The 23300-nt window shown below is 42.9% G+C and overlaps 1 protein-coding gene across 2 annotated transcripts in view; it reads left to right on the top strand.

Moving 5' to 3' along the window:
* The window catches only part of smurf2 (SMAD specific E3 ubiquitin protein ligase 2), a 56461-nt gene that overhangs the window by 16688 nt on the left and 16473 nt on the right, over window positions 1-23300 (top strand). The window contains exons 2-8 of one of the 2 annotated variants that reach the window (XM_080488168.1): window positions 6158-6196; window positions 8827-8935; window positions 14000-14133; window positions 17265-17330; window positions 17686-17770; window positions 19692-19775; window positions 20609-20826. In XM_080488168.1, coding sequence (XP_080344294.1) covers window positions 6158-6196; window positions 8827-8935; window positions 14000-14133; window positions 17265-17330; window positions 17686-17770; window positions 19692-19775; window positions 20609-20826 — 735 coding nt within the window. Of the gene's footprint in view, window positions 1-6157; window positions 6197-8826; window positions 8936-13999; window positions 14140-17264; window positions 17331-17685; window positions 17771-19691; window positions 19776-20608; window positions 20827-23300 lie in introns of both variants that reach the window. The other variant, XM_080488167.1, reaches the window with a different exon arrangement.

The raw sequence follows: 23300 nt of genomic DNA, 5'->3' as shown, positions 1-23300 counted from the left end.
AGTGTCATTAGAGAGGCTTTACTGCCTGGAGGTGTGACAGAAACTTCGAATTATATACGCCGAATGTGACGAGGACTTCCAGTGCGAAGTAGGCGGCGGGCCCTCCGTGGAACCTCATCAAACATGAATGAGGCCAACGCTGCCATAAAGGGTGACAGGCAGCTCAAACCGAGGGTCCCAGCCCGCCCTTCATGTTCGGCTCTCGCAGCATCAATCACTCCACCTCAGAGTTACAAGCGAGGCTTCACTGATCCGCTCCCAGAAGCCCCTGGTTTAACTAAAGCGCGGCGTGCGCTCAGTGACTGGCAGCTCGTCTGTTAGCATATCAAAGCAGCGAAGATGAATGTGAGCTATTTCATCATTTCACTCATTTTCCAACTCTGTCGATCGAGGGCTGTTTACAAAGAAAATATTCATCTAAAAAACTTTGAAAGGGGCTTTTGTGTTGAACCTCATGCAGGAAGTCGTAAGCAGTTTTGACATGGGCGTATTTTTGTGCACCTAAATATTTGATGATATTTTATTGATTCCTAAAAGCTTGTTTTTTTTATTGATTGTAGGATTGATCTCAAAAGATGAAACACAATCATGAGTGAATTGGAAATTTAAAAAAAAATTTGCTTGCTCCTTTAAATCTCATCGATATTGGCAGGTATCTGCCATTGTAGAAATTGTAGATTGTATACATTTCAAAATGACTATGACATCTAATAGATAGTATACTTATTCTCAAATAAATATTGAATTAATATTTTGATAAATACTTATAGTTGATGCATGATTGTAAATGGATTTAGATTTACCACTTACCACCGCGTTAGCAGTCCCCAAAGCGCTTTACGCTGTTAATTATGATTTCTTCTATGTAAGAAAGGGCTAAGAATGGATAGCATTGCCACCTAGTGGCCAGAGCATGAAGCACTTCTGTAGTTCTTTGATAAACGCAGCTGGTTAGCTCCGTTTTACCTGTGCGCGTGACGCTAGTGGATGTTTGTTGCATGGTTTAAATACTGACCCAAAGTAAGCCCATTTCAAGCCCTTTAATGCAGCGTTTTCAAGTGAGTGTCCGTTTACAAGACAACAACGCTCAAAGTCACTGAATACACAACTTTTTGAAAATGTCTCCTTTGGTGGAACCTTTTGAAAACAATCCGTCTCCGTGTAAAAAGCAGAAAAATCTACTTTTTGAAAAAGCCGTTGCTGCACATGCGCACCACGACTACAAATGGCGGCTTCCAGAGTGTCATGACTCCCAGTACTCCCATTGTTAATGTTTATAGCCTGTTGGTTTCTGCTGGCATGTGTGTGTGGTTTCACTACAAAAACGATAAGAGCACCCACTAGTGGTTATACATCATAACTACATTCTTTTCAGTGTTTGTTGTTTTGACGTAAACTAGCATCGTTTTCAAAATGTAACCGTGCCGAGGTGAAACTTTTCTGAAACAAAAACGCAAAAACTGCTTTTTCAGGGGGTCTTAGTTTAAACCAGTATCCATTAACCTTTTTGAATCTGAGGTACTACTTCATGAATAACTAGGAGAATGAAATCATGTTGTTTGTATTGCCCGTTAGTTTACTCCTGAAATCTTGGTACTGAATGTCCAGTATTGTCTTGCAGAATTGAACATGAAACAGTTGACGCCTGTCCCCCTTTACCTTATTTAATGACTGTGTCCATTCACTGTGAGTCGTCATTCCATGGTGAGTTTCCACTGTGTCCTGATTGATGTCCTGTTGCACCCACCTCCTCTTCCTCCTCCTCCTCCTCTTCATTGTTGCTCCGCAGCCTCAGACGCCCAATTGGCCTCCTTGCTTGCCATTGTCTCTGTGTGTCTACCATACCAGTGGTTTTCTCTCTGTTTTCTGTTTTCAGCTGTAATTCAGCCCTTTTTATGTTTTCATACGGAGCCTATATGGGTATAATTGCAGTGTTGTCTTCCTGCTGTGTGGCTAGCTCAGGGCAGCTCATGTGCTCACAGGAGGGTCTGTAGGTTTTCCTGGGCTTCGTCGACTGCTGTCTGGCCTTGTTGCGTCTTGGCTTTCACTGCAGTTTCTCCCATATTTTTTGTTTTTTCCAATTGTCTTTTCTGTTGTCCTCAACTTTGAATTGAGGTTTGGTGCCACTTCCTCTTGCTGGTTTTGTCAAAATTGTTCACTGGTTTGTCTGTACCTCATGTGGCTTTAATGCATTGTGATTTATAGATAGGTCTCCATCAAAAGTAATTGCCGCTATGATTCGGTTCACACTCATGCTGTAAACCCGGTTTGCGCTGTATGATAGTTTTAACATGGCGAAATGTGCTTCTGTGATTGTTGAGGCGGTATTTTTATTAGCCGAGAACTCAACCCCTTAGAAGACATATGACCAGTGGAAGCAGTTTCTCAATAATAAAGATCAGCTGTGAGGAGACAGTAGTTAAAAATCCTCCTCTGTGTTTTTTTTTAAATGTATTTAGTGCTCAGATTCACTAATTTGCACGTGAGTTGACAGTAATTGCGACTATTTTGATCATCCTAACAGGCTCTTTTACGTCCCTTCATGACAAATTACCACTAGTTCGCTCTTGGCGTAAAGAACCGGTATGCTTCTATACTGGCTCGGAGCCACAAAGTGCCAGGTCATAACATCACCTTGTGTCTGATGCCATTCTAGGCAATGGAGTCTTTTCACCTGCAATTACAGAATTAGACTCGACTCCACCCAGCCTGTTGCAATGACAAAGGAGAAAAACAAGAATACCCTCTGAAACATTAACTGGGGCATCCATCACATCTTTACACGCTTGTATAAACTCTGAAACACAATTGATGCAAGCTATTTGCACCCATTGGGTGGTGCCTTCAGCTAAGAAACAAAGCCCACAGTGGATCATATTGTCGTTCTGGTAGCTTTTCTGTGCAGTGACGGTTTGCTGTGGGAATGGACGGAGAATTTGGACAAAGTCCAACATTTGACCTCCTGGAATCCGCTAACTATTGTTTGGGTACTGTCTGCAGTCTCGTGGCCGATTACATCGGCCATCCATGAACTTGTCCCCCTTTTCCTCCAATCACACATTCTGAGCCACGTTCAGAGATATCCTCATGATTGCTTGTCTTTCGTCAGAATGTATACGTTTGTCTTTTCGCTCTCAGAAACTCCTTCCCCTGCTTGTGATGTCAGTGGCTCTTCGCTGTGGACCAGTTGGTGCCAGATTAGCACCCCTCGCTCTGGCCCTGTGCCAGATCTTGAGGTGTGAAAGACCTAAGATTTGGCTCCAGCACAGAACCTGCACCTGGTTGTTTCTGGTTGAAAAGAGGGGCGTCCATCTCCCTCCTGTTTTTATGGGATCTCAGACTGACTTCATGATAAGTTTAGAGGCCATCTGTTGCAGGACTTGTTGTTCTTGACACCGAATAAAGTGCGTCATGACTCTGAATAGATGTTTTCTGTCGTCATCGGGCTGGAGAATGAATTTAGCACCATTCATACACCTCTCTGAATGTATGGGGCAACAGATCATATACAGTAAATGCCTAAAACCTGAAACAAAATGCATTTGCCTGTGGTGTACTGCAGCAAATACGCTTACCTTAGTCAACCCCTGTCGCCTCCTCCCTTAAAGGCGCGACATGCACACACACGTAAAGAAACGTACACATGCTGCACATTCTACCGCGCTCGTTAATAAATAATTAGATCAGTTGGCGTGGAGGTCGGTGTGTCTCGTGCTCGCACATGCTCTCCTCTGTGTTCAGCAAGAATGTGACTGAAAGTGATGTGTACCAGATGTTTTAGAAATGAGGTGGGTTTCACTGGAACGTAACACATTCCCAGGGATGTTTGCGGAAAGAAATTCTTTCTCATCTGTCGAGCATGTTCTGCAACCCCCCCTCCAACCCTCCACCCTCTTCGACTGGGTATGCATCCAGTTTTTGTTTTTTTTAAACTTCATGTGCCCTGCCTGTAAACATTATGCATATGTAGATGCTGGCAGTGTGGGACGCCAGTGATTTGTGTGTTTAATTTAGTCAACGCCGCGCTCAGAGCGTATGTCCTCCTTCCTCCCGTTTCCTGGTGCCTGAAGCGTAATGTGATTTTGAGTGATATGTGACGTGGTCTGTATGTCTGAGTGATTGTGGCATGAAGGGGATGTTTATAGGAATCGACAGCTGCTGCAGATTGAACCTTCAGCTGCAGTCTCCCACTTATAGGTCTGCCTTTTTTGTCTATTTATGTCTGTACGGTCTGAGCACACTCACCTGCAGGTGTAGCTACAACTGCAGCTAATAATTCTCATCATTTTTATATTAACTTTGGATTTATTTCAAAAAGGTTATTGGCTCGACCTCCAATCAGTGTTTAGTCTATTCGGCTATGTTTTAGGCCGGATGCCATTGCTGCTGCAACCAGAATTCAAACCCAGGTTTGCTCCTCTTCCTGTTCCTGTAATTTTGATCGTAACTGAAAGCTTTCTGATCTCACTGGTTGCTTTTTAACTAGCTGTGTCAATACCAGAAGCACAAACGGGCTTCATGCTTCACTTACTTTCCAGTAAAAAAAAAATGAATTCCAAAAGCTGCCACCCAGCATCCAAAGACAAAAGCTATTTTATATTTCTTAGAATAAAGCAGCTGTTCCCTTTTAAATACAATGTGATCATGTCGGGGGTTTTAAGAGAGCTGTGAAAAGAAGAGATTCGATCATGGGACCTTACACTTCATGCTACTTCGTGGTCAGTTCAGTACGTGTTACTGGTTTGAAATGAACTTACTATTACAGCCATGTAGTGATTGGTGTGTTGTTCAGGCTCAGAATTTACCCTTCTTCCATTCATACATGTGAACACATGCTTCATTTTGAAGGCCAAACGTCCCTGCAGTAACGATAATGACAGTTTGTAGTGATAATTCAAACACCCTGCGGTGTTGGTGTAGTGTAAATAACACTCATGTACAACATTATCACTCCTAACTGGCTCAGTTAGTACAGTGGGTGGTCTTCAAATCACAGAAATCGTGGTTGATTCTTGGAAGTAAAGTCAGTTTGCCATTTAGCTGAGAAACACCTGCAGTCCAGTGACAACAGGCAGATTGTCGGATTATGTTCCCCCTTGAACAAAATAGCGAAAGATGAGGTCATTCACATTGTGTCTCGCTGCGGTTTTGCCACAAAGAGTTCCAGTTGCCGCTCCAAGTGTTTTGGCGGGCAGATGTTACAACCTCACCCAGATCAAACATTTAGAAAAAATAAAGTGGGCCACAGCGTGTGAGCTGCTTCCACTTCACTTCTTTGGATACCGTTTTTTTTTTTTTTTTTTTTTTACACACACCTAACAATGACTACAGAGAAAAATCAACTCTCACTGCTTGAAGTTTCTATCTGTACTAATGCATCATCCCTCTTTAAACAAGTGAGTCAGCCACATCAGGAATCCAGCCAGATTAGTGGCTCTTCCCCAGAGGGACTTCATTATCGAGAAAAAAAAAGCTGTTTCCACACGCCTGACTCACTGGCTGCAACTTCAGACACCCAGGTGGTTACCGAGCTTCCTCATCCATCTGCACTTGCACAGGATGGTGCGAGTGGCTCCACTTCGTCACCTCCGTCACTGTATCAAGCTCTGTTCTGTGAAGAGTGTGCAGGGACTAAACAAGACTGCAGAATTCAAGTGTTTTCTATTTGATTGTGCTGAAGCTGCAGTTTCAAAGTAAAGTGGAGTTTGCCTCTTGTGTTGCTGTTGACAAGGTGTCACGACACAGACAGGCCGCGTTTTCTGTGCTATAAATAATCAAAGGGAAGATGTGGTTTGTGTAATCTGTAACCAAAAGCTGGCCGGTGTTTGGCTCGGAGATGCGATGTAGTTGTTCTCAGCACAACGACACCCAACGAGTCCCAAACTAGACGAATCATTTCCTGCTGCCTACCCGTGCACATTCCTGCCACTTCTCTAACCTATCATTCAGAAGGGGGGGAAACTGGGCAGGAGAAGCATAAGAATGAGATGATTTTGAGGTTGTTTAAAAAAAAAAAAAAAGGGGGAAAAAAAGCTAAAGATAATCATGCATCAAGATTTGTTTTTTTGCTTAAGCTGCAAAGTTCAGATAAATTCAAGCTTTACAGTTGAGGTTTTATTTTAATTGAAATATCTTTCTTTTTTCCTTTCTGTTTCAGTCCTCTGTGCCAAGAACCTGGTGAAGAAGGACTTTTTCCGTAAGTATCCACCACTCACAACTGTTTATAATAAACCCTTTTGAGGGGTGTTTCCCTGTAGGGATTGTGGGAACCTGATGCACACCCTATAAAGTCCTCCTGAATTGTCGAAATGTGGTCCACTTTGGGCCACTAAAGAGTCTGCTGCAACCCATCAACAACACCCGAGGATGTACTCATTTAGCCCTTTCAGCAGATGTGGATACTTTCTTACACGTCCTCTAACGGGTTGCTGTCACGTCTCATTAAACCTAAAAATGCAGACTTTATGTAATTCCTCATTTATACTTCCCATATAAAGTTTTGTGTCTCTACAACATGCATATATATATATATATATATATATATATATATATATGAATGGGCGGCTCTTATAGGCACCGCTCGGTAAATCCTTAATAACTTTTGTGTAGGTGTCTGCGGTACTGCAAGTGTTTTGGTGTGTTTGGGTCGGGCTGTCATGGTGAATGAGCACGTAAAGGTCCTGTGCTCTCTCAGGTGGTTTCTGTGGTTCCCATTCCTGCCATTCCTGCGCTCAGGAGCTGAGCAAACATGCAGTTTTGGGAGTTGAGTGGTGGACAGTGACACTAAGAACAGAGATAAACCAAAAAACAAACCACAGCAAAAAAAAAAAAACCCAACCCAAAGAATCCTGCGTCTGAAAATGAAATTGGCTTATGTTGTAGCCTCAGATTCAGTCATGTATAAATAATACTCTTTATTGTTAATTTATAAAAAAAATTATATGAATGGAAAGTTTTGCCACAATGTCAACAGTCAAACTCAAACAGATGCACCTGAACGCATCACCCATGTACATCATACTGTTTCACGAGCAGATCATATTAAAGTAGAGGCGTCTCATGTTTCATCAGAAAAGTATTTAAAAAAAGTGCTGTTTACCTAAATTCTGCTTCTGTCAACAGATGATGTTGAGGTGTTGATTTTCGATGTCTGTGTTGAGATTTGATCATTCTTTGCCATAATTGTCTTTATTTATTATCTTTTAAAGGAGAAAACAGGCAAGTTTCCTTATTATGATCAGATGCCAATAAAACCTTTCTCAATTCTTTAATTGTATGAGTTAACCATACCATAAAAAAAATACAAAGCAGATTCCCAAAATACTTGGCAAATATGGAACAGGATGAACATGGAAGTATGTGCTCGGAGCCGCTGAAAATGCAAGTTTTTCAATTGTGGATAGTTTTTCTGCACATGCGCGAGTAGATGGACAATAACAACAATGGCAGCCTCCAGAGTGTCATCACTCCCAGTCCACATTCTCACAACCAACAGCACCAACTTGTGGCCCGACATGAAAACTACATCGTTTTCAGCGTTTCTGCTGTTTTCGTGTAAATGGACATCGTTTTCAAAACATTGCCATTGTCAACGCAAAACTTTCCTGGCTCGAAAACGTAAAAATTATGCGCTTTCACTTGAAACGTTGTCATGTAAACTTGGCCCATCTTGATATCTTGTAATAACATGTTTGTATTGTGGCTCTTTGGACATGCTGATTAATGCATATAAAACTAAAGCAAGGTTAATTTATTTATAGAGCACCGTTCAGACACGTGGCAATTCACATTGCTTTACAAAGAAATTAAAATAAATACATTAAAGCTTTACAATGAAATAGAATTATTAAAGAAACATTAAAGCAAGTTAGGAATCTTAAGCGTTTAAAAGTATGATATACTTTAAAACCTCACACACATCGTTTTCACAGGATCAAGTTTAGGTTGGACTACCACTGAACTCTATTGGTGACGTGAGCTCCTGTTTCAATCCCTGGACTGTTTCATTGAGGAAATGGAAAATTATTAACCTAAACCCCTGAATGCTTCCCGGGTGGTTGCCCACTGCTCCTTTTGGGCTGGTCAAAGGAGGAATCTGACTGTCCTCCTGTTTATACATGGCAAAAGAATCTCTTCAAATAGGCTCAAAGTAAAATTTCAAGCCGGAAAATGTCATAAACACTCTTGTGTAACTCACAGTTTTCAATGATGCTCATTTAATTTGCAATGTTTTAATTTATTTCCAATTTGTATTTATCCGTTCAATGATTAAACACTCAAAATGTAAACAAAATCCAAAACAAATGAAACTTCATTAAATAATTGTGACATTGTAATCATTTTAAAAGGGCTATTTCCATTTTTTATTTTTATTTTTTTAAATTGAATAAATGCGTAAACTGTTAGTCGAGTCATGAAATGGTCGGTGTTTATTGTCTGATTGATGGACCTTGTAACACTGTTTGTAATGAATGGTTAAACACTCAGTTGTTGGACTTGGACTGGTCCTATTTGTGTATTTATATGCGGCTGAATGACGAATCTGTCGGAATGACTCAGCTACAAATGCGCTGCTGTCTCAAACGACTCGCAGCTGTACTCTTATCATCAAAGACCTTGTTTGGCGTCACAATCACACAAATTCTGCTGCAGTAAATAATGTGACTGTTCCTGTAATGGATGCAAGTGTTGCAGAGCAGACATCACAGCGCTCGGGCCCGCTGTGTTTATCACGATCTCGCCAAGCCGCGAGCGAGCGCTGCAACGTTGCTCGGTTTTTCAGCCTCGTTGAACAGCTTGAAGTGACTATTTCTTGTCTCCCCGCAGGCCTCCCAGATCCCTTTGCCAAGGTGGTGGTGGACGGCTCGGGACAATGCCACTCCACAGACACTGTGAGGAACACGCTCGACCCCAAGTGGAACCAACACTATGATCTGTGAGTCCCAACACCTTAACTACAATAAAATAGTTATTATTCTGGTATATTTCCTTTTAAACTCATGTCACAAACCGGGCTGTACACAAATCACTAAAAGGAAAATACACTTACTCCAGGTGAATCAACGACATTTATTGATTAAACTATGGGAAACGCAACAAAAACTTAATTGGTATTTTTAACAACTAAAAGATGTATTAAATGCATCAGATCAGCTACACAGGACCTAAAATATATAGCGCTTCTGAAGCCTGTCACGTTTGGTCAGTTCATACCACTTTCATCTGTCAAGGAAAAGTTAAAAATAAAGCCAAATATATCTTACATCATATCTTCCGCACTTGTTAGGACTGCAGGGCCTTGGAGTCTAACCCAGCCGACGTCGGGCCAGAGGCAGAAGGCCTGCACGCGCGCCATTCTTTACGCCATTGTTGAGTTTCAGTCTGCCAAGTGTGACTACCCCTAATTTGAGGACAAACTGCAGTCTGAAGCCATTCCTGGGCCGTCGCCTCATAAGCCGCACGTCCGTCTTTATTTAACCTTGATAAGTGTCGGGATTTGCGATTAACAGAGTCTGAACAGTAACAGAGGAAAACAGCTCCCGTGTCTGGCCTCTCACTTATCTCGAAACTCTGCAATGACATAACACTTGAGTCTAAAAATGTTCCTTGGAACAGTTTTTAAAGAATGAGGGGAGGAGGGGTGTCTCCACTAGTATTTTCTTCCATTGACCGAAACACGTGTATGTCTTGTTGTACCCCGACTTTCTCCAAAGATGGTTGTGTCCTGTGCAAAGTAACCTGGAAAAATCCAGAGGCGGAGAGCGTGTGAGTGAAAATGTGCGGGTGAAAGTTTCCAGTATGCGCCCGGTGTTTATCCAAACGGTCGCGCTGAGCCAACAGCGAAGAGGAAGCACGTGCCTCCCGTTTGTTTGGTTGCTACGGATACGGGACCCCTCTTCTCTCTGCGCGGCCATTAAATTAGCCGCTCGTGTCACGTCTGACAAGAGGGGGGAAAAAAGTCACTCTCACGTATGCACACCTTGTGAGGGATGAACCGGCCGGAGAACGCGCAGCGGAACATCTTTGCTCTAATTTGTCCCGAGAGAACGCAGGAAGAAACTGGTGGAATTTATGTGAATTCTAATCTTCCGTGCCAGTGATAAAATTACCATCAACACACGCCGTTTGTCTGTGTTTATTCTCCTGGCCGGCAGAAGAACTTTCAGGTGGCGCGTCGGAGGAGGGAGGATTTTAATTGACTGAGAGGAGCCGCGTCGGCCGTCTGGCCGGCTCACGCTTATTAAAATAGGGCCCGCAACACCTGGCACGCTCAACGCAGCCTGGTGCTTTAAAGCTGTTGGCACCGACGCGTTTTTTCCATTTGTCGTATGTGTTCATGTGAAGGTGCAGAGATGCTGTGTGCGTATGTGCGCCCAGCGTTGTGGTTTCGCCGGCCAGTAAACTGTGACCCCTGCAGAATTGCTGCAGGATGTGGCAGGCGTGCCAAGGAGAGGACACGTAGTACGTCTGGCTGCACGCCTCTCAAAGTTCTTCAGAACAAATAAGCAACAGGGGAATAAAAACTCATCGCAAATTCCTCAAGTTGCCGGCATTTTGCCTTTATTCGGACAGTATCTTAAAAACATTGTTTTCAAGTGCTCCGACAAAAAAATAACAATTAAAAATATTTCAACATTATGATTTAAGACTGTATGGATCCAGAGCCTGAAAGGCTGTTAACCACGTTGCGATGTTGCTCTTCGAGAACTTCAGTTGCTTATTATTCGCCTCGAATCTCAACACTGCCCCCCACAGGTCCCAGTGGAACTGCAACATTCAGTCTGTCTCTCTAAACTTTGAGAACACAAATATAGGCCATAATAACATAGATTTTATTCATCCCACAATGGGGAAATTCCAGTGTAGGTATTAATAATAAAGCTAAATGGATAAATAAGGGCAATAGCTCAAAGTGAATATATAATATTGCATTTATAAGAATAAAGCCGCATCTGAAAAGTAAGAACAACAGAATACATGTGGGAGTTCTGAGGAATTGAGTCGCCTCAAGCGGCTCTTTGAAATGGAGGGCTCTGAAAATTCACTAAACATAGCAACAAAAGGTGGCAACACTGAAATGGTTGAGAAAAGACTACAGCACTACTACCTGGGTGAGGAAGGGAAGAGCTTTGGTTTTATTCTTCATTAAAACGCAGTTGCTTTCTATTAGTCTATCAGGGATAGATTTTAGCTTCAGTGGTTCAACATGAACATCTCTGTATTTGCTGCTTATACACAGTTGCTCATGCAAATGCTCACGTTCACAAGCCTGGTGAGCACATTCTTATCTAAAATAAGTGAATGGAAGAGGCCGCTGCAATTTCTCGCGGTGCCATGTTGTTGACGTCACCATTTAGAAGGTTTTTATTTTATGCTGCTCGTCTTATCTTCTCCTGCTAATCCTGTAATGTTGTGTTAAGTTGATTAAGCCTAGTTTCTAACTGCTGTTTATATTTTTAGCAGAGGTGCCGTGTGTTTCCACATATCTCCTGGCTGCTCCCACAGATTCTATCATCCCAGCTGAAGTGTTACTGCTTCTTTTAATCACATCAGGAAGCAGATTGAGCTGATTCACCCGCGTACAGTCTGTTTTAGTTTGAGGACAGGGACACGGTCCACTGGTGACACTTGGATGCATTTTAGATTTCATATTGTGATTTTTATTTTTTTTCTTTGTGCTTGACCATATGTCAGGAAATAAACACAAAAAAAAACGTACGTCCCTGGGGTTGAAACAAGGTTTGTTTTGTTTTTTAATGAACAGATGTCTTTAAAAAGCACATCTGACTCTTTAATCTGCTGTATTGTCCATTTATGGCAGTTTTCCCTTTGTCTTCAGTGTGTGTGTATGTGTGTGTGTGTGATTGCCTGTGACTGTATTAAAAATCTTAGCCAGACTAATGAATTTTATTACATGGAGGGTGATCCAGAAGACTGGTGTTCGGTCGTAATGCTTCCCTCCCGTTACGTCTGTCTGACATCGCAGCCCTCTCACATCGCACCCCAGACAGGCATTTGGCATGGACTCAAAATGTCCAGACGTCTTACTCACAGCCCCATTGTTTCATATCCCTTTTGGTAAGCGGCATGGTAATTACAGTGGGATGCAGTTCTGCGAATCGCACAGATGATTAGTTTTCGGCTGAAGGAGGGAGTCCACTGCAGAAGATGTGCCACAACAGGTTCACACGCTGAGATTATATCACACCCCGGCTTCACACACATGAAGAGACCAGACGGCGAGGGAATAGTTTCCCTTTTATCTGAGTTAGTAGAGTCCATTATGCGGCCTCTTCCAGGGATGTCGAGCTAATTTTAGATCAGTCCTAAAAAACTTATGATTAACAAGCTGAAATTTCTCTTTTAGAAAAGCGCCACAGAAAAAAAAATTTCCCTACAAGGTTTGCCTTCATGCTAATATTAGAAAAAACCTGTTGTTACTCAGGGCCTGGATACATGACTTTGATTTAGGGTGTCCATTTACATAAACTGCTCCCAAGGTGGAACTTTTAGGAAACGCTCCGACTCCATCTCTGTGTAGACTTTTTGGAAATGCAGCTCCTGCACATGCACTCCAGTAGATGGACAAAAACAACAATGGCAGTCTACAGTGTGTCATGACTCCCAGTTCATATTCTCCTGGGACTTGGTGGTTTTATAGTTGAGTCGCCGTAAAAACAATTCGAATTTGTCATCTGTCCATACAAAAGTCTCACCATTATTAATGTTTATAGCGTACTGTTCTTTGCACGCATGTGTGTATGGTTTCATTACAAAAAACAACCAACAGCGTCGACTCGTGGCCCAACATGCCAACTACATCTTTTTCAAAACGTTGCTGTGTAAACGTGAAACTTATCTGAAAGTAAAACGCAGAAAGGGTGCATTTTTCTATTGAAACATGTAAATGGGGCTTCTGGCTTCAGGATTTTGCCCAGGCTTCAGCTGATAATGTAGATTTGGTGCTAATTTAAATTTGCTGTCAGTGCAGCGTCTCACTGAAATTGGCTCTAAATGTCTGATAATTTTACAGGAAAGATGCAACAAACAATAAAATGAAGTTACCTTAATTACATTTAATAAGTTCTTTATCGCTTCAACACTCTGCAATGTCTTTCCCTTTGGCCAGATTGGACCCCTCTGGTGGGCTTGTTTTGGTCTGCAGGCTCCCCGGGCCCGAACAGCCGTTTACTTTCACCACTGATTGAAGCGTTGTGCATTCAAGCAGTGGTTCACAACGTTCTTTTCCTTCTAACCCCCAGAGAACCCCCGTTTATACTCATAAACCCCGTTTATAAATATAACATTCGAGGCTATTGTCGGTACATTTTAATCTGCAACGACCGACTGTCACTTTTTCCTGTGCGCTCGTTGACTTTTTCCACATTAGTTCAATCATTAGCCAACTTCTTTTCGTTTTCGCGTTGGGTTTACTCGGCAAGTCTAAATAGTTAACTTTTTTGGCAAACGACCACTCAGTGGTACAGCTCACATTATGGCCGACCACATTTGACCGCCTGATGGATGGCGGTTTATAGCTAATTAGACTTTTAATTAAGCTGCTTAAATAAAGCTTGTGGGTTTTATCTTTTATGTATGAGGGTGGGAGACGATCATTTATCTTCAAATGTCCTATGTGTAAACCCATAAAAACCAAATGATGGAAGAGGGCGGAAAACTTGATGAGAATGCTCTGAAAGAGCGATCTCCCTTCCCACAGTCTCCTGTAGCGGTGACATTTTCAGTGTGAGCTTTATAAATGATTCAGAGGATCGCACTCTGCTCGTGATGCTTGGTCTCACACTTCGACGTTCAGGGTCAGAGTCACACCCTCGCAGATCCGAGCTGGGAAATCCCTCTCCGCCTGCTTCTTCCTCTTCCTCCTCCACACCCCGACTCTACATGTGTTCGACGTGCGTTGGGTCTCGTCGCACTGGGACATCCTGTAGTTTGATGAGAAACCTTTTTTTTTTGTGTGTGTGTGTCTTTGTCCTCTCAGCTACATCGGAAAGTCGGATTCCATCACGATCAGCGTGTGGAACCACAAGAAGATCCATAAGAAGCAAGGGGCCGGTTTCCTGGGCTGTGTCCGCCTTCTGTCCAACGCCATCAACCGCCTTAAAGACACAGGCTGTAAGTGTACGTCATCTCTCAGGTTTTTCTAGACAAGGGGATATAATTTAAAAACACATGGTTTGTGGATCAAGACCGAAGTGGCGGTACAACCACATAGTTACCTTATGGTTCTGAAATCACGGCAGTTGTGTTCAGATGAAGAAGCATTATTCATGAGGTTCTGTGTCCACAGGGCAAAGAAATAATTCAACAAAGAGATTTATGGGGACCTCCGGCCCTCTATGTCAAAGTTTTTATCATTTTACGGCATTTGATGCCAAAAACATGATCACATTGCACCATGTAGTAGAAGGTTGTTGGAAATAGAAAAATGAAAACTGTAAACACAGTTTAATGTCAATGATAATAAAATGGCTTTCACAACAGACACTTTACTACAAGCATCAAATAAACAAACAGGTTTAAGCCATGAGCTATGAACTGTCTGGTTAGTTGAAAAAAAGATTTTATTTTATTTTTTTAACTTTCACTTTCAATTCTAGTCGCGTGGTCAATTTTCATAAAAGCTCTATTTATTTTTGATATTGCACGATCATATAGAAACATTCTGAAGTCCTGTGTACATGTGCCCACTCTCTGTTCATTTATACGAGTAAAAGTTCTCTCTACGTTTACACACTATAATTTCTTTGGCATTTGTGTGCGAAGCACAGCGCTGCAGAGGCCGTCTGTCCTGAAGGAGAGCGGCTTCACAGACTTATTTATTTGTTACACTTTTGCCAGTTATTGACATATTGCTTGGTTTTCTCAATTTGCCCCAAGTGGATAGATGTGAAATTAGTAAATGTGTGTACATCTACAGCCGTAATGAAGCTGTATCCTTTCGTTCTGTGACGAAGGAAAAAAGTGGTTAATGACACATTTGGACTCCCTGCCTCAGTCGGTAAGCCTGACAGAGGCCAGATCAGGGTGCGAGAGGGGGTCAGCACACTGCAGAACAGGAAGAGCTAATCAACCTCACCTCACAATTACTGTAAAAATGTCTCATGGCAGACGCTAACAGGATGAATGAGACGGGTGCTTTTTAGTAAATGGCTCCTTGTAAATGCAGTGTAGCTAAAAGGACCTGAAGTGACTTCAAAGATTGTGAACCTGTCGTGTATGATCTGTTAAGTTAAACTGTTTAAATGACCAAACTGCCAATGAGTGCGCTTAATTGCACTTCAATTTAAGACTTCATTGACGAATTGGTTCATCTGCTTGGTACTGATTAACCTCCAATATGCCAAACTACAAAAAAAAACAGACACACGGAGCCTTTATGTAATAACGGTACCAAACCATTTTATATTTAAGTAAACATCCTGTAGGAAGTTCAAATTTTGCTCCAACTAACATTAGAAAACTTCTCCATACCATCTTCCATGACAATTTCAACATCTCGTCTGTCATATTGATACCTTTAATGTGAAAATATGCGTCACTTTTGAGTTCTTTTTGTTGAATTGTTGCACTGAACTGCAATCAAACAGTGTCAATGCTGCATGAGTGAATGATGGAACTGCCAGGGACTCTTGCACTTTGCTCGAAGACATTAAACTGCAAATGAGACGGAGGCTTCTAGTAAAAGCAGTGCCAGGCTGCGGCGGTTTCGGCGAAGCAGCCTAGAGGGATTTCTTTGACTTCTGTACCTGCTCCTAGGCCTGCGGTCTTGTATGCAGAAACGGGAAAGAATCCCACCGCTTTTCCTAGAAGCCCCTGACACTGTTGTTTTCCTGGAGCGACACAGGAAACCTGAACCTCGTGCCACAGCTGCGAGTGGTTTGCCTTTGCATTTCCCCCCTCTCTCTCTCTCTCTCTCTCCTGGCCTTTTCCCTCTATCTCTCTCTCTCTTTCTCGCTCTCCTGGCCTTCTCCTCACCCCTCGGTTTCCCTTTCGGTCTCCTCCACAGACTGGCAGCGCGCAGACAAACACACAAAATGCCATTGTGACCAACCTCGCTCTGTCCCTCTATCTGCGTCTGCTGATCTAGACAACCGGTCATTTCACGCAGACACGCGTAATTGTACAGCTATTTAAGTGGAAGCCTAGAGTTGTAGCCCTCCCTTTGTTGTGGTCCCCCCCCCCCTCCCCCTCATGTGTGCATTTGTCATTCTTTTGTTTTTTTCCTGTACATTTACCAGCAATTGCCATGTTGTCCCTTCTTCCACAAGCCAGGGCGAGGGCACTGAGTTGACTTCGACATTTGTTCTAATTGTAGAGCGTCTTGACTTGACTGTAAGGTTTATGTGTAATTGCAAAGTGTTTATGCATCTGATTTGAGCTTATATGACTAAGTATTTATAGGCTTTCATGCGTTGCTTTGTGTGTGTGTGTCTGTCTGTGTGTGTTTTTGTGTTGTCTCTGTGGCTGCTGACCTCCGGCCAGCCTTGTAACGGTTTGACCATTGCCTGTTTTGGTCCCTGTTTAGTCTAGACAGACATCCTGAGCTGATCTGCATGACACCCAGACAACAGAGAGCAGATAGTGGCATTTCTTGTGTCTGCAGGCAACGCTGACAGTTTTTTAGTTGTTTTTTTTTACAGGGGAGGGGGGGGTTCTTTCCGCCTGATCTCTCGCTCTCTCTCGCTCTCTCTCTCTCTCACCCCCTCCTTGCTCATCTATGTCGTTCTCCCTCGCTCTCAAATTCCACAGACTTTAAGAAGTTCAGACAAAGAGTTTCCAGACTTTGGCAGAAGTTCACCTCCATGCTAAGGCTGAGCGGAATAGTGCCGGCTTTGTACTGAAATTTGTCAAATGTTTGACCCCAGCATTTGAACTGAAGCCTGCTCTGTACCGGCGTTCAGTGAGAGTTTTACAGCCCGTGGCTGTTCCACAGAGCAGACCATCTGTTCCAGGGCACGGCCAAACTCCGGTCTGCAGACAGAAGAATGAGAGACCGATAAAGAGGGAGAGAGCGATCCACTCCGACTGATATAAATGATACAGGGACTTGTCCAAAGAGGGGAGGGGGGGGGGGGGGGGATACATCCAAACAGATGCGAGTTTCCACGTATCGTTCACAAAATGATGAATCCTCTCCCCTCTTTGTCCTCTCCTTTCTGTTTTCTTTCATCTCCTCTGTCATTTCCTGCCTGTCTGATTGTGTTCTCTCTCTTTCTTCTCCTTTCTGCTCTCCTCCTGAACAGACCAGAGACTAGACTTGAACAAGCTGAGTCCCAACGACAGCGACACAGTCAGGGGCCAAATAGTGGGTGAGTACAGGCTGTGCACTCCGTCCAAGAGATTAGCTGTGGAAAAATACTTTTACAGAATGTTATTGCTTGCTTTGACAGTCCCTGAAGCCACAGAGCTCGTAATGGCTCTCCGCCTTTCTCGCATGTTCAGGCGTATTATATACAAACATGATTGTAGCTCAAACAAATTCGATCTTTTCAACTTAACAAGAACCGTCTCTCCTTCAGTGGACGTCTGATAAGATTAAACCCCTTTCCTGTTCCCCTTAAGGATGTACGGCAACATTTTGTGCTCTGATAAAGTAGCTGTCGCTACCCTGTGATCCGCTGTCTAGTAATTCCACCGCGTGCATCTGTCTGCCATGTGTTGCAGTGAGCCTGCAGTCGAGGGACCGGATAGGCACAGGAGGTCCTGTTGTGGACTGCAGTCGGCTGTTCGACAATGATCTGCCAGATGGGTGAGTGAGTGAAGTGTATGAGGGGACGTCTCTGGACATCTCAGGAATCCTCAATGCTTCGACTTCAGAGGTGGAGACGATATGAAGAACTTAAACCAACCATTCAGTCAATCCACCTTTAGTGAGGTGGACTAAATGTAAACGAAGTGATTATTAATAATTAGAGAAATAGAAACTAACAGGAAAACAACTACACAAAATAAAATTATGAAAGAAATGTGAAATTAAAATAAAAACAAGATGATAAAGTAATGCTATGACAAAGGAAACGTCTAACCTGTGATAAGAAACATGAAACTGAATTTAGGAAATATACAAATGAACGTTTTTGTAATCTATTTCTGCATACGACACATTTTTTTTGTCTATTTTCTTTTAATTTTGAACTGATAATACGTTTTTTGCATGTTTTTATCTGTGATTATGGGGTGAAAGTAAAGAAGTGAAGAGGCTTAAAGGAGACATATCATGCTTTTAAATCCTTCCTTTTTACATATAAATCATACAGTTGTGGTCTATACAACGCGAAACTGCAATGCTTGGGTCTGAATTCCTCATTATTATAGCTCCACAGGCCCCTTTTCAACCCCTTTTCTGATGCGCTTCTGAGAGCAACTCGTTTTGGGGCGGTCTCTTCAAATGCAAATGACACACTTCATACCCCGCCTCCTCTCCAGGTTGCAGAGGTGACACTCGGTTCAACGTCACCCTGTTCGGCCATCTTTGTAGTTTGATAGAACAGATACAATTATCTAGCGGCGCAGAAACTTTATATTCACACATTATTTACAAAATGTCAACAACGGAAGATTTGTCCATCCAGCCATACATGTTGGAGCCAGAGTCGGACCCGGCGGAGCGAGATGAAAATGACGATGATGCACCTACAGAACAACGTCTTCATATGGATGTAACGCAATGGTGTGTTACTATATTTACACTAACTTCTCCATCCATGCCCACTACTACAATACTGCCTGTATTACAACGACTATTTAACACAGAAGTTACATTATAATCTAAAACGAGCACACAGCGCTAACATATGAAGACGGTGCAACTGCTAATGCTAACAAAACAATGACAGGGACGTCTTATCATCACACTTTTTAGCGTTATATACAGCTTACCGAAGTGCTCTGTTCGTCGTCTCCATAGATAGAAGGAACTGACCGCTCAATCAGACCAAGTCTTTCGGCAAATCCTTCTTTATACTGGCGGAGGTTGCTGAAGCAGTCGTCCTTAAAGTGATTCGCGCACACAAAAATGACCTTACCCACAGATGTGGGTACATTTCTGTGAAAAATAAAACTCAACCAGGCACTTCGAAAAGGTTCTGATGCTGGGAGACGGTGTAACGAAGCTTGTGGGTTACTACATCCAACAACCGAACATTTCGACTTATCCTCTCGTAACTTCGGTTGGACTACAAAATCGCAGCGAGAAACAAAAATGGCGGATTGCTCGAAATGTCGATGTCCTAATTTGGCAGTTCCGCTGAGAATACTGTGACGTCATTGTTCAAAAAACGTAATAGAGAATAGAAAAATCGAAACCGATCGCAAAATATGACCAAAACAGAATATAAAGATATCAACGGAGCACCTGAAGAGACTACTTTGAACTTTTCTGTACTTCTAAACACTCTAAATATACAACAAAATGCATTTAAGGGCTAAAAAAGTGGATTTAGCATGATATGTCCCCTTTAAAGGAACTACATAAAGTGAATATAGAAAGAAAAAAATTAAATTTCGCAATAATTAGGAATAAATTACTAAACCGTCCAATAAATGAGAGCCAGTCTAACAAGGTATATTTGAAGCGTTCTTCTAAATGCTGCATGCAGGTCTACTGGATAGTTCTTGGCTGTTTCACTGTTTCCACTCACTGCTGCATCTGTGTGTGTTTCTGCCACCAGCTGGGAGGAGAGGAGGACGGCGTCCGGGCGAATCCAGTACTTGAACCACATCACTCGCACCACACAGTGGGAGAGGCCTACCAGGTGAGTACACTCCGCAGACCTCCTAAATCAAACCGCAGGAGGCCGCCCCAACACCCGATCCCCGACCCCTGTGCTCCGAGTCCCGGGTACCCTGGAGAAAACAGCGGAGGAAAGGGGTCAGAGTGTCAGACATGTTGCTCCAGACAGCAGTGCTTAATGATGTGGAAGAGCCAGAGAAGTCACGGAGCTGACACCAGGAGAAATAGACCCATCTCTTTCCTGTTTTGACTGATGAAGCATATGGATCCTCTTATCGAAGCCTAAAGACTTGATAAATCCTGCCTACTGGTTTTCTGCTGTTGCAGATGGGGCCTTCTCCTTTTGCTTCTTCTTTCATTTATCCAGTCTTTCACTGTGAAGATTCAGGAAGTCACCAGATCTGTCTGCAGATGTTTTGCATGATGGACTTAATTTTAATTTGTGGGAAATTTTATTAGCAAATTGACTTTTTTCTTTTTTTTTTTTTAATGTATTGACATTTCTCTTATGAGTTTTATGTGCCTGTTTTTGTCTGCAACCTTAATGTACTGCTGTCTTGGTAGGACACTCTTGAAAATTAGATTTTTAATCTCGATGAGGTTTTTCTGGTAAAAGTAAAGGTAACTTTTATTTGTTTTCAAATTGGTAAAGCCCAGACAGAGTGAGCATACACATGCACCACTCAGTGATATTCTAAGCCTGGAATCAAACCCAGGTTTTCTTGGTGTTATATGAGACTATGAACGTCTGTGAACTGCCGCACCGCTGTGCGGCCTTTTGTCCACATTCGAGGACACGTCCACCTTTCAGACCAGTCCCGTCACTGACTCGACCACTTTCCCCGCCGCTCTCAGGCCCGCCTCGGAGTACTCCAGCCCCGGCCGGCCACTCAGCTGCATCGTGGACGAGAACACGCCCATCAGCACCAACGGCGCCACGCCCACCACGGCGATACCGCCCGGTGACTGCGGCGATCACCGGGCCCAGGAGAGACGGGTCCGCTCACAGAGGCACCGCAACTACATGAGCAGAACGCACCTGCACACGCCACCAGACCTCCCGGAGGGATACGGTGAGTGGGAAGCCAGCACAGACGCAGCTGGAACCGACCGCGCAGTGTAACGTCTACATTCATTCGGCAGGTTGCTTTGCAGCTGGGACGTTGCCTCAGTGCTCACTGTTCAGCTTCAAATAAATTAGAATTGTTCAAAGTATGCGTATGTTCTGTATCTCGGTATAATACGCCAAGTTTCACAAAATCATCAACCACAACATTTACCAGGACTAATGGATTTCTAATTGAGATTACAATTACTCCCATTTTTCTGCACCTACGAGTGCTTTTGCAGTCCCCAGGTAGTTGAAATGACTTATAAATTATGATTTGATTACAAAAAAATACAGTCACTGGCCACTTCATTAGATACACTCATACAATCTAATGTGATCCAATTCATTAACTCTGTCATAAAGTCTGCCAGCGGAGTTATGGCTTTCAATTTCACTTGGGATTTTCTGAGAGGTTTAATTATTTTATTTCATTTATTCATTTCTCTGACAGTAACAGTGTCTCTTCATTCAACTGAGGCCATGATTAGTCCAAGCGCTCTCATTGTAATCAGATGTCTCTGGCTGGCTTTCAAAAAAATGTCAACCTGAAAATATGTTCTTTATATTCTAGTTTTCGGAGGACTTGGCCTGAGAGATGGAGAGAAATGCTCACTGTATGAGAAAAGTTTGCAGGACAGAACAATGATATTATAAACTCTAGCCTTTCTGATGATTTTTATTTTTTTTGGACACAAAATACAGAAACGTTTATTTTATTGTGAATGTCGAGTGACATAACGAGGTTAAATGCATGTGAGGAAGAGAAAGACTTCAGATTACTGTCGGTGATCAGTTGAAATCAGCACAAGCTGATTGTTTCATCATCCAATGCAGCAGCCAACAAGATGGTAACGCTGGTGTCAAATCACAAGAACTTCATCCTGCATGTCGGCAGGCTCAGATCTGTTCAGAAAAAATATATATTTTAGATGATCTTTAAAGTGGCGGGGGCTAAAGCGGCATGTTGAATTCATAGACAGGGAATTAGGTTGCCGTTTATTGAAGAAAAATTATAAAAGAACCATATTTGTTTACCCTCAAATTAAAAAGGCCAAACTTCACTTTAATTTATGCTGCTAATCGTCGTTCAACACGGCCGTTTGGGGCTTCTTTGAGAAAAGAGTAAACTATTGTACTATAATGTATAGAGTTCTGCATCTAACGTGAGCTTTATACATTACAGGTAAACAATATGTAAAAAAATCCAAATAGATTTGCAATCTCCTGCTAAAGCCACTTTCCTCATTGAATTTTGATCGTTCTTGTGTAGCTCAGCTGCAGCTCCACATTAGCCTCAAATCCTGGCTCCATCTTAGAGTGTCTAATTGAATTGATCTCGCTGTTAAAAGCTGGCGGCAGCCATTCTCCTCTCTGCCCACAGTCAAACAATCAAATGCATTCAACCACAAACACACGCACAGTTTGCAATCCTCCACACAGCCTCAGGGAGTTTTGTTTATCGCCACAGTAAACTCTTCTGTGCGATTGGGAGGCCGAGCCGTTGAAGAGTATCACAGTTTTGTCCCTCAGTATGTCAGATTAAGAGGCTCCGAGCTTTGCTATGCTTGTTGGGTCTCCTGGAGACTTTGCCAAAGTCCAAATCATTCTGAAATAATACACATTATAACGTTATAGTTAGACATCAGCACATTTCCGCGCATAGAGGAATTATTCAGTGTTTTTAGACTCGCTTCACAAATTAAAACATAAAAAATGAGTGTGGTTGAAATTAAAAAAAGACTGAATTAAAACAGCGCATTAAATATGAAATCAGCAATTTGACTGCGAAATCAACTCATCACTGTAATGAAACTTGGTTTATAGTATATTGCCACTATGAAGACACCATAAACCTGCTAAATAAAGCTGTGAAGAACATGAACGCACTGGTTGACCCGGCCTCGGGGGAACAAGGTCCTCACGTTAACAGCTCGACGATGCCGAGTGTCTGATAGTTGAAAGGGGCTCGACTCAGTCCTGTTAATTTCTCGGCTCTTCCTGTAAAACCTGTCAGCAGCCGCGATTCTCAACGCCCGCCAAGAGCTGTCACGCCGTGCGCCGAATGTATGACGAGCTCACGGGGGCCGAGCGCGGGTTTGGAAGGTTATGTGTACATACATGTTAAAGCGTGGAGGTCGAATCAAAGCGATGCCAGCAAAGGGCTCTGCAGGCAGACAGCTCTTTGAGTTTTCGGTTGGTGAGCTCATTCATCACCGCCTGACATAGATATTTCCAGACATCCTCCCCCCCTTTGTCTCTCTCTCTCTCTCTCTCTCTCGCTCTCTCGCTCTCTCGCTCTCTCGCTCTCTCGCTCTCTCGCTCTCTCTCTCTCTCTCTCTCCCTCTCCTCTCTTTTTCCTGTCCACCGTTCACATCCCCGTCTCACCTCCTCCCTCTTCTTCCTCCTCCTGGCTCCTTTTCACGATCCCCGCTGACT

The sequence above is a fragment of the Lipophrys pholis genome, assembly GCF_963383615.2.
Source record: "Lipophrys pholis genome assembly, chromosome: 19".
NCBI lineage: Eukaryota > Metazoa > Chordata > Actinopteri > Blenniiformes > Blenniidae > Lipophrys > Lipophrys pholis.
The sequence above is the reverse complement of the archived record's forward strand: the minus strand, read 5'-3'. Positions and strand labels throughout refer to the sequence as shown.